Source organism: Mustela lutreola, chromosome 7 (genome assembly GCF_030435805.1).
Source record: "Mustela lutreola isolate mMusLut2 chromosome 7, mMusLut2.pri, whole genome shotgun sequence".
Classification (NCBI taxonomy): domain Eukaryota; kingdom Metazoa; phylum Chordata; class Mammalia; order Carnivora; family Mustelidae; genus Mustela; species Mustela lutreola.
Window position 1 is genome coordinate 152,892,866 of NC_081296.1, and position 12,001 is coordinate 152,904,866.

Below are 12,001 nucleotides of genomic sequence, written 5' to 3' on the forward strand. Positions count from 1 at the left end.
GAAGATATTTGCAGATATTAGACAAAGGGCTAATATCCAAGATGTAGAAAGAACTCAAACTCAACACTAAAAAAAAAAAAAAAAAAAAAAAAAAAAAAAAAAAAAAAAACACCAGATAACCACGTCAAAAAATGGGCAGAAGACATGAACAGACACTTCTTCAAAGGAGACATACAAATAACCAAGAGGCACATGAAAAAGTGTTCATCATCATTCGCCTTCAGGGAAATTCAAATCAAAATTGGAAGGGGAGATGAACCATAAGAGACTATGGACTCTGAAAAACAATCTGAGGGTTTTGAAGGGGTGTGGTGTGGGTGGTTGGGGAAGACAGGCATTGGAGATTATGGAGGGTACATATGGCATGGAGCCCTGGGTGTGGTGCATAAACAATGATTTCTGTTACACTGAAAAGAAATTAAAAAAAAAATAAAATACATACCAGTAACAACAGCAACAAGAAAACCACACTGAGATACTACCTTACACGAGTTAGAATGGCACAAGTAACAATGCATATACAATGAATCTTGGAGCACTGGAAACAATGAAATAAAATTAAAAAAAAAAAAAAGAGAGAAGCCAAGAAACAACAAATGTTGGAGAGTTGTGGAGCAAGGAGAAGCCTCTTACACTGTTGGGGAATGCAAGTTGATACACGCACATTGGAAAAAAGTTGGAGGTCCTAAAAAAGATGAAATCAGAATTATTGTATGACCCAGCAATTGCACTACTGGGTATTTACCCCAAAGAAAGAAATTAGTGAAAAGAAGGGCCACATGGGTACCCCAGTGTTCATAGCAGCAATGTCCACAATTGCCAAACTGTGGAAACAGTTGAAATGCCCTTCAACAGAGGAATGGATAAGGAAGATGCAGTTCATATCTACAACAGAATATTACTCCTCCATCACAAAGGATGAATACCCACTTTTGTATCAGCATGGATGGGACTGGAGGAAATTATACTGGGTGAAAAAACCATTATCATAGGTTTCCCTTATTTGTAGAAGATAAGGAATATCATGGAGGACATTAGAAGAAGGAGGGGAAGATGAAGTTGTGGGAATCAGAGGGTGAGATGAACCACGAGAGACTACGGATACTGAGAAATAAAGTGAGGGTTTTAGAGAGGAGGATGGTGGGGGTTGGGTTAGCCTGGGATGGGTATTAAGGAGGGCACATGCTGCATGGATCCCTGGGTGTTATATGCAAACAATGAGTCTTGGAACACTACATCAAAAACTAATGACGTGCTGTATGGTGACTAAAATAACATAACAATAAAAAATAAAAAAGAAGTGCCTGGCCCTCGGTCATAGAGTGTCTTTATCTTTGTTGTCACTGTCACCTCCTCAGTCCAGCACAGATGAGCCTTCTGCAGGTTTCTGACACAGGCAGGAAGTGGGTTCTCACATCGTGTCTCTTGCACAGTAATACACGGCCGTGTCCTCAGAGTTCAGGCTGTTGATCTGTAGATAGGCTGTGCTGACAGAGGTGTCCATGGAGAAAACAAATCGACCAGAGAAGCCCTGGGCATATGTTGGTTTCCCAGTGTTTGTGTTGATCCATCCCATGTACTGCAGGCTCTTTCCTGGTGCCTGTCGCACCCAGTTCATTGCATAGCTGGTGAAGGTGTACCCAGATGCCTTGCAGGAGACCTTCACGGATTCCCCGGGCTTCCTCACCTCAGCCTCAGACTGCACCAGCTGCACCTGGGAGTGGACACCTGTGGAGAGGGAAGAGGAGGCGATGAAGTCATGCTGACTGGCCCTGTTCCCCTCCTCTGCCAAAGGACTGGGGGAATCCCTTGCCTGTAGCCAACACCACCAGGAAGAGGATTCTCCAGCTCCAGTCCATGGTGAGGTGCTGTGCTCTCATGGTATCTACAAAGGATTGTGTGCAGCTGTTGGGTGATGTTCTCAGGACCCAAACATGTGTATATTTAAGAGAGTATACCTTGGCTCATTTGCATATTCACAAAGCAGAATATTTCATATCAGGAAATGGTTCTTTCAGAGAGAAGACACATCAGAGGCGAAACACATTCCTGGGATGCTAAGGTCCCACATCTGAGCATCTCTTTGAGGATATACACCCTTGCCACATCCCCAACTCTGTGTTACCAGGGCTCTTTCCACTGAGAATGAGCCCGAGTACAGAGCTGTGGAGGCTACCGGGTAAGGCAATTTCCTTAGGAGCAGAAATGAGTGCTGATCTGGAACCAGGGGACCAGGGATGGCAAACCTGATGTGTCAGTCCCTGTGGACCAGTGTCTGTGATGCCCTGTGCACCTACCTTCTCAGGTGGAGACGTTGGGTCTGGGTAGACAAACACCTGAACCTGAGGCAGGTCACTGGGATGATGTGTCTGATAGACTCAAATGCACATATTGTAATGAAATGCTAGTAAACCTAATATAACCACGTGTGTAAAAATCACACATTCCTACAGAGTCTCTTCTAATCGTAATGTGTTCAAATGTTAACATCAAGAAGTCATCTCCCTATTTAAGATACAAAGTCATGATCATCAAACTAAAAATGATTTAATGAATGAAAGATGTCTCATTTAATGGTAAATGACTAAACCATTTCCTTGGAAGCCATGAACAAGGTTCCATCCTACCCTGTATCATTATTTTCATGGATAAAGAAGATATACATGGATATACAATGGATTGTACTTCTCCATAAAAAAATTTGCAAAGACATTGGTGGAACTAGAAACTGTTATGCGAGAGTGAAATAAGTCGACCAGGGAGGGAAAATTATCATACAATTTCACTCATATGCGGAACTTAAGAAACAAAACACGATCATGGGGGAAGGGAGGGAAAAATAAAATAAGACGAAATCAGAGAACGAGACAAACCATGAGAAACTCTTAAATCTAGGAAACAAACGAAGGGTTGCTAGAGGGGAGGGGCTGGTGTCTGGGGTAAGTGGGTGATGGACATTGAGCAGGATATGTGATGTAATGAGCACTGGGTCTTATATGCAACCGAAGAGTAACTGAACTTTACTCCAAAACTAATGATACACTATGTGTTAACTAAGTGAATTTAAATTAAAATGAAAAACCTTTTCATTTGGAGAAGCAAAGTAACAAGTACTAAATATGTAACAACAAACCAAATCCCTATTATTCATGTGTGACATGAGGAATCTGGTTTCTGGTCAGACCTGTCAAAGCCTGGACGTCTGTAGTTTGCCAATAAGCTGAACAACTGAAAGTCACCAGCTCTACTCAGACCCACCAGAGATGTTGTGATAGGATATCTTTGTCTGATCTGGTGGCTGTGACTAATACCACTGCTGGGTAGTGTATAAACTGTGGAAATGAAGTGGAAACTCCATCAGAGTTATGAAAGATGCAAGTTCAATGTCAAGTCATGCAGCACATCCAGGCCACCTTGTTCAGCCTGTGCTGGGAGGGGGTCAGTCCTATTGATCTACAAAATGTTGTGGAGAGTAGGTACAGGCTTCTCTTTAGAGGCTCATATTGTTCTCAGGGTCTTGACGAGGAGCTCCAGGGTGATGCTGAGATGGTCAACCCATAACCACCCCCTCATCAAGTATTTCCACATCCTTCCTGATTTCTCTGGAACAAGATCTCTCCTTCCTTCCAGTAGGAACAGCCTGAGGATTTTCCAAAATTTTCAGTTCTGCTTCATACTGATTAATGATTATGTCTTCATATCATTTGTTCATACCACACTTTATCATAAGAATTCCAGAGAAGGCTTCTGATGCTTTAAGCCTTTGCTCAGAAATTCCCTCAGCCTGTTACCAAGTTGCACCTCTCCCTAATTCTTCCTTTCAATCTCAATGCATGCATGCTCTCTACCAGTCTACAACATAGGTCACCTCCCCTCTGTTTCCCAAAGGCACATTCCTCATCTTGTCTATGACAACATCAGAGTGGCCCATAATATTTATGTCTTACCACATAAAGTCCTTAAGCATTTAGATACTCTCTAGGAGGATTGGGGCTTTCATTGTAGGTCTCTTCTTTCCTTCTGGCATCTCCCATGAATCTCCCTTTATGACCCCTTCCTGGCAATGTAGGCTGCTTCTGCACACATCACAGAAGCCTGCTAGCCCTTACCCATTATTCAGATCCAAACAGCTTCCATGATTTAGGTCCTTGTTAGAGCAGCTCCACACTTCTCAGGATGGTATAACAGAGAGCATAAACCAGGCAGCTTAGAAATAAATTTCTCACATTTGTGGAGCCTTCCAAGTGCGAGATCAAGGTATTGGCATATTCATTGTGTAGTGAGTGCCTCCATCGGGATCATTGGGCATGTCTTTAAACTGTGTCTTCATATGGTAAATGAAAGGTTTTGAGGATCCTGTAGGTTCATAACAGCTCTGATTCCATTCTTAACCAAATATTCTCCCAGAGCCCTTACTTCTTTGCCATCTCATTGGACATTACATTAGAACACTCGAATTTGCAGGGGACACATATATTCAGATCATATTTCAGGGAAAACTGTGACCCAAAAATTGAGTTTACAAATGGGCATATGCAAGGAATCACAACTTACTAAGGCAAAAGCCACCTGCAGATATATCCACAGGACCCACAGGAAAGTAGAGAAATATCTATAGGACCCACAAGAAAATAGGAAAATTGAAAGGCAGATGGTGAATTGACGAAGGTTTAGTGTGGAGATGTCTGAGTTGAAGCTCCTGTGGAATTGGTGACAACCTTAGGGTTTCCTACAAGTTTGTGTTTTCAGTCTAGAAGCCCCACCTCATTCCCCCAGGAATGAAAGGATGAACATTTGCTGTGCTTCCGAGGTGGGGAAAGATCCTCTTAAGAAACTTGCCAGATAATTCAAGAACTGGAGGAAGTTATATGCCAACATCCAGTTCATTCTAGATTTTGCGTGGGGTCAGGGAAGTACGCCCTCCTCTCCCCTCCCCTTAGGCCTTCCTGTGTCAACTCAGTGAGGTGTAACCTGAGATTTCTTGTGAGGATGACATCAAGAGTCTCAGGTCAGGAATAGAAAGACCAACCATAAACTACAAACACCTGTCTATACCCACAATTTATCCCCCTATGATAGGGATCTTCTATAATAATAACAACAAGAAAAAGCAAAGAGACCTAGAAAATCAGAAGTTATTTTTGAATTCTATATGGAATCCAGCTCAAAATGAGTCAAAAGCAGGGACATGAGAGGAAAGGTCAATGTTGTCTCATCAGTGGTTGATTCATTATTGTTCTTCTGAATCATAATTTGGGCCAGAGTTCCCAGGTTAGCCCCACTTTAGGGTTCTGTCATCATGGTAGACATTCGTTATTGAGCCTCATTCTACAACTGGCACCTGATGGGGGTCAGGAAAGAGTGACAGGACTCCAGCCCCATGGGGCTCAGGGGCCAGGACAGGTTGAGGGAGAAGTTACAATGGGGCAGAGAGAGGACATGGTGACTCTCTGTGGGATAATTGAAGGATAGCAACAGATGGGCAAGGATCCACACTGTACCAGCCAGATCTGATGATTCATGTGGATTTCCTGTGCGGAAGCCCAGAAACATATTTCAGATGCATCCCCCAAAGCTGCTCTCATAGACTCCAGAACAGGACCCAGCAGTACTGCGATGGGTTTTTGTCTCTGGTTGTCATCCTCCAGGTCATCCTGCCTGTTTCTCTGGGGGAAATCAGAGAGCGTATCCCATCAGGTGGGCTGCCTTTCCACCGAAGAGATGGAGCGGTGCCTCCAGAAGGACAGTTCCTGATCACCAGTGTCCACCCGCTTGGATAATGAGCCAGAGGATAAACTGTACCTAGGAGGACAAGGACCCAGTTTGGGTAGATGTCCTGTTTTTTTTATTTTTTTAATTAAATTAATTTATTTATTTTCAGAAAAACAGTATTCATTATTTTTTCACCACACCCAGTGCTCTATGCAATCTGCGCCCTCTATAATACCCACCATCTGTTACCCCAACCTCCTACCCCCCCACCACTTCAAACCCCTCAGTTGTTTTTCAGAGTCCATAGTCTCTCATGATTCACCTCCACGTCCAATTTACCCCACTCCCTTCTCCTCTCTATCTCCCCAGGTCCTCCATGCTATTTTTTATGCTCCACAAATAAGTGAAACCATATGATAATTGACTCTCTCTGATTGATTTATTTCACTCAGCATAATCTCTTCCAGTCCTATCCATGTTGCTACAAAAGTTGGGTATTCATCCTTTCTGATGGAGGCATAACACTCCATAGTGTATATGGACCACATCTTCCTTATCCATTCGTCCGTTGAAGGGCATCTTGGTTCTTTCCACAGTTTGGCAACTGTGGCCATTGCTGCTATAAACATTGGGGTACAGATGGCCCTTCTTTTAATGACATCTGTATCTTTGGTGTAAATTTTTATAACCATGTGGAGACAGTGTGTGCCCGAAGGTCAGAGAACAGGAACAAAGCTCTCAGAAAGCCTGGGCTGTGCAGGTGATTCTCAGGGATGATGAGAATTCCTGTAGGTCCTTTTTGGAGAAAGAAACAGGATATGGATAAAGTTGATGAAGCAAATTTCCCTAGGGACTGGTGAGATCTCATCTGCATGTAGACAATGTTATCTCGTTCTGGTTGGCTACATGGACAATATGAGAAATTAGAGATCAAAGAAATAACCTTATATATCCCTGAGTGAATGTACAGAGGCTAGAGCGGAAACCCCCTGTCTCAGTAGAAGGCCCCTCTCCACCACCTGCCACTGCTCCTGGGTCTGATTTGTGTCTGTGGTTCTTGAGTGCACCGTGCTGAAGTGAGCACCCCCTGGTGTTCTGAGCACCTTGAGAGCACTGAACTATGTGATCCTTCTGTCCTAATCACTCCCTGGTGCCCTGAGAGCCCCTGTGCCCTGAGAGCCCCCTGGTGTTCTCACTGACTCCTGGTGACTTGAGCACCTGTTGGGGACCTGAGCTCCCTCTGGTGACCAGAGAGCCTCCTGAGGCCTTGAGAACCCCTGCAGTCCAGCTACTCCTGTGTCCCTGCAGAAAAGTTTCTGTCTTGGCTCACCTCAAAGTGTACACACTGGGTTCACACATTGCAGTGACACACAGTGGTGTCCTCAGCTCTCAGCTGTTCACCTGCAGAATCAGCATGTTCTTGCCATTGTCTCAGGAGATGGTGAATTGGCCCTTCACAGTGTCTTCATGGTATATGCAACTACCACCACTCGTAATGGCTGAGACCCACTGCAGCCCCTTCCCTAGAGCCTGGCAGACCCAACTCATGCCATAGTAACTGAAAGTGAACCCAGAGGCTACACAGGAGATTTTCAGGGACCCCCAGGCTTCCCCAGGTCTCTCCCAGCCTCCACCAGCTGCACCTCCCACTGGACACCTGCAGACACAAGACATCCTGGTCAGGAAACTGTCCTTCACTCACTGTTTTTCTTACTGATATCCACTTCCTTCATCAATGTCTCTTGTTCTCTGTAAATGACCTTTTAAAAGAGTAACAAGGAAAATCCAGTCAAGAATAAACTCCATCATGAGCTGTCTGTGTTCTGTCCTGAACACTGGAAAACCTGGGAATCCCGAGACTGGGGTTCCCATCTCAGCTGCAGGCTTGGGGCTGGGCTGGTTTTATCAGCAGAAGGTGGACCCTATTTGCATGACCCTTGACTTTGTAGCCAGCATGGTATCCGTACTGACAGAGAGGACAGTACCCAGAGCATCTGTGACTGCCTTTGATTTGGTGAGACTGACAGGATTTGGGAAAAGATGAAGTTTCAGTATATGATTTTCAGAGTACCTGCTGGGTTTCCATTTACCAGTTTGATTTCATAGTCACACATATCGGGGTGTAGGTATTTGTTTCCCCTTAAAGTGACATGATCCTACACCCAGAATTGTGGAGGGTTTGTGAGGTGTCCAAGAATACTGGGGTGAGAGTGAGCCCTGGGATTTGGACCTGTGCTCCTCCCAAAGGACCTACTACACACCCTGAGACCCTGCAGGACAGAGTGCACAGGTTCATGGAGAACATAGGATGCTGCCTGTAGTGAGGACAAGATGACCTTGTTCTAGAATTTATCTGAAATACAGAATCAGGGTGCATGCAGGTGTTCTTTCAAGTCTCTGAGGTTACACTGTCACTGGGTTCATCCCAAGTCATCTCTGGGATTATTTGTAATCGTTTTGATGAGTGTTCTTGACGCAGGATGGACTGCACACAGGCAGAGAGTGCGATATGAGAAACACAGGTGTCAGAATCAACAGTACCCAGAGCAAGAAAACCCATTTTCCACAAATTTTCCTGTATTTGCAATTCTTCCTTCCTCATTCCTTCTTCACTCTGTCCTTACACAGCTATTGATCTTCATGTTACCTCACACTAGCTTTGATTTTCTAGATTTTATAATTTTGTAATTGTGTGAAATGTACCTTTATTTCTAGGGCTTCTATTGGTGAACCAAATACCTGACAATACCCCCATATTTATTATGTTTTTTTAATGATGGCCAACTTTCCAAAGATGACATAGAGCACAGTATGTCCACTTTTAAGCCGACGATTGGGCTTGGAATTGTTCCCATGTTTCTGTATTTTATTTATTTATTTATCTATCTATTTATTTCAGCTACCATGGACATCATTAGTTTTGATGTAGTGTTTCTGTATTTCAATAAACTCACTGCTCAGATTGGAGCTGCAAGAGCTAAAGAAATAAATAGAATAAACTTCAGATCAACAAATTCATGTCAATATACCTTGTAATTGTGGTCATGAGACAAACAATAATCTTAAACTCTCAGGAGTAACAAGTACTCACAGGGGCTAAGAGCCAGCATCTTGTCATATTGTGAATGCAGATCCCTGATGACAAATAAACTATCACCAGGTTTAGATAGAACATTTAATGGATTTCTTGACATCACGTGTGCTAATGGTGTTATAGTGTGGGGTTCTCCAGGACCATATCATTAAATCAGTCCTGTCCTCAGCATTCCTATCCTGTAGGATGGGGACAAATCATGAAAAGCCTCCCCACACCCTGGTGGTCCTGGCAGGATGGAGGAAGATGACTCAGAGCAGGAATGCATGGAGATCCACGCATCCTGAGTCCTCCGCAGAAATAAAGAATTTACCTGCAGAGGAAGCCCTCAGAAGAACCATCGTGGGGTCACAGGTGGAGCCCCATAGGATCTGGGATGGGAACAGACGTCACAACCTCAGTTCTGTTGAGGACCACACACATTTTTCACATGGAATGAAAGCCTTAGTATTCAGGGAAAAGTAGGGAAACAGGAAGCTGAGGACATCCAGGGGCCCCTGGAGCTGTGGGAGGGGACAACCGGGAAGAGCAGAATGACTGTGTACCAAGAGACAGGCAAAAATACATGGGCTTGGTCCACTGGTGGAGGAGGGGCAGTGACACATGAAGGCCTCCCTTGACCCAGGTACCTGGGAACACCTGAGGCTAAGGCTACTTCATCGAGTCAGAGTCCTTGTAGTATGAAGCCTTCACCACACTAATGACTGTCACCTGAGTAGAGCAGAGGAGAGTACTGGAGAGTGGAAGTAGATTCTACATGGGGGAGCTCAAGGCGATCACAGTGCTGATCTGGGACCAAAAACAGGAGATCTCTGGAGGAATCAACTCTTGTGTGGCTACAGCAGAGACACATTTCACTGCTGCTACCCAGGCAGCCCATTTACCAGTGGATCCAGGAAGAGAATCACACACTCCACAACGTAGGCCTCACAAATAGAGGGTATGATCATCCACAGGAAGCATAAAACACAACAATATAATACCAAGTGCCCTGTGCATGGTAGACATTCATGAAACGCCACCGTTTCCAGGGGCACCGTACTGTTAGGGAACCTCTCTGTTCCACCTGCCCCTCTATTCTCTTGTGGTTCAAGTCCTGAGTATGCAAGTTTGGGGACAGCAGCTCCATGTACAAATCATGTGGACATTTGTCAAAGCTGGGTCACTCCACTGTATTTGGCAATTCAGAGCTGCTCCACTCATCATGAGTGGATTTAACTTCCCTGAAACACCTTCACTACCAGGAATGTTCATATGTAAAGGACAGAATACGATGGCAGAGCTGTCAGGTTTTGTCATCGCTCCAATCAGTGTCACCTCCCTGGGAACTGCCTGGGTGAACCCTCACCTCTCAGTGATACATTTACACAAGTAACGCCTTCTCTGGTCCTGCAATGACACTTCACACCTGTGTGACAGGGGCGGGTCACCCCCTTTAACCTGTGTCCTCATCACTGCACTCAGTGATTTAGGTCAGTGCTCTGTGAAGGCGCTTCTCTCATTGTCTTCATGAACAGAGCTGTGGATGCAGGATCTTGTCTCCTGGCTCCCCTGTAGGTTGTTAACATGAATTAAATAATAAATACACTCCCTGCCTGATAGAGGGATTGAAGACCATGAGAAGGTGGCAAATCCAGTTATGAGGACACATCTGGACCCTGTCTTAGGGCATGGAAGAGTGGGCTGACCAGCTTGGGGACTGCAGACAAGAAGAGACACCCACAGCATCTGGGTCAATGGTAGTCTCAAACTCACAATTTGTTCTCTCTCTGCACAGACAGAGGTGAGTGTCCACCCTGGCTCCAGGGTGGTGTGGACCTGGATAGAGAGCTGCTGACATCACAGGTCAGAGGGAAGGTTCACATTTATGTGGGTGTGGGTGGGTTGTTATGGGCTTCTCATCCCCAGGAACAAAACAGCTGGCACGTTGGGGGGTAACAGGTGTCTGTGATGTGGACATTGTCAATGAAAACTTTGGCTGGATACTAGGGTGTGTTACCTAAGTAGTTAAGAGACCCATTAAGAAAAGGACTGCTTAGGTGTGCCTGGGTGACTCAGTGGGTTAAAGTCTCTGCCTTCGGCTCAGGTCATGATCCCAGGGTCCTGGGATCGAGCCCCACATTGGGCTCTCTGCTCTCTTCTCTCTGCCTGCTTCTCTTCCTGCTTGTGATCTCTGTCGGTCAAATAAATAAATAAAATATTTAAAAAAAGGAAAAGGATCACATCAACATCTGAGAGGAGAACACAGGAAGTAACCTTTTACATCCTCAACTGCAGTAACTTCTTTTTTTTTTTTTTTAAGGATTTTATTTATTTATTTGTCAGAGAGAGAGCGAGTGAGAGTGAGCACAGGCAGACAGAGTGGAAGGCAGAGTCAGAGGGAGAAGCAGGCTCCCTGCGGAGCAAGTAGCCCGATGTGGGACTCGATCCCAGGACGCTGGGATCATGACCTGAGCCGAAGGCAGCTGCTTAACCAACTGAGCCACCCAGGCGTCCCAACTGCAGTAACTTCTTGCAAGAACGGTCTCTAAAAGAAAGAAACACAAATCACACAAAACAGACAATCATATCAAAAAATGGATGGAAGATATGAACAGACACCTCTCCAATGAAGACATACAAATGGCCATCAGACACATGAAAAAATGTTCATCATCACTAGCCATCAGGGAGATTCAAATTTAAACCACATTGAGAACTCCCCTTCCAATTTCCCCCAACTCCCTCTTCCTCTCTAACTCCCCATGTCCTCCATGCTATTTGTTATGCTCCACAAATAAGTGAGACCATATGATAATTGACTCTCTCTGCTTGACTTATTTCACTCAGCAATTGGAAGGGGAGGTCAACCATGAGAGACTATGGACTCTGAAAAACAATCTGAGGGTTTTGAAGGGGCGAGGGGTGGGAGGTCAGGGTACCAGGTGGTGGGTATTATAGAGGGCACGGATTGCATGGAGCACTGGGTGTGGTGCAAAAATAATGAATACTATTATGCTGAAAATAAATTAAAAAACCAGAAAGGAATTTTTGGACTTCGCCAAAATAAAAATCTTCTGTGATGCAAAGGAAACAGTCAACAAAACTAAAAGGCAACCTATGGAATGGGAGAAGATATTTGCAAATGACACTACAGAAAAAGGGTTGATATCTAGGATCTATAAAAAACTTACCAGACTGAACATCCAAAAAAAA

The 12,001-nt window shown here is 44.6% G+C and overlaps 1 gene segment (V, D, J or C); it reads right to left on the reverse strand.

The window, feature by feature from the left end:
* Positions 1 to 1,411: 1,411 nt before the first annotated feature.
* Positions 1,412 to 1,926, reverse strand: LOC131835180 (immunoglobulin heavy variable 7-4-1-like). The segment is given in 2 exon segments: positions 1,412 to 1,728; positions 1,814 to 1,926. Coding segments are annotated over 2 exon segments (384 nt in total).
* Positions 1,927 to 12,001: the final 10,075 nt, after the last annotated feature.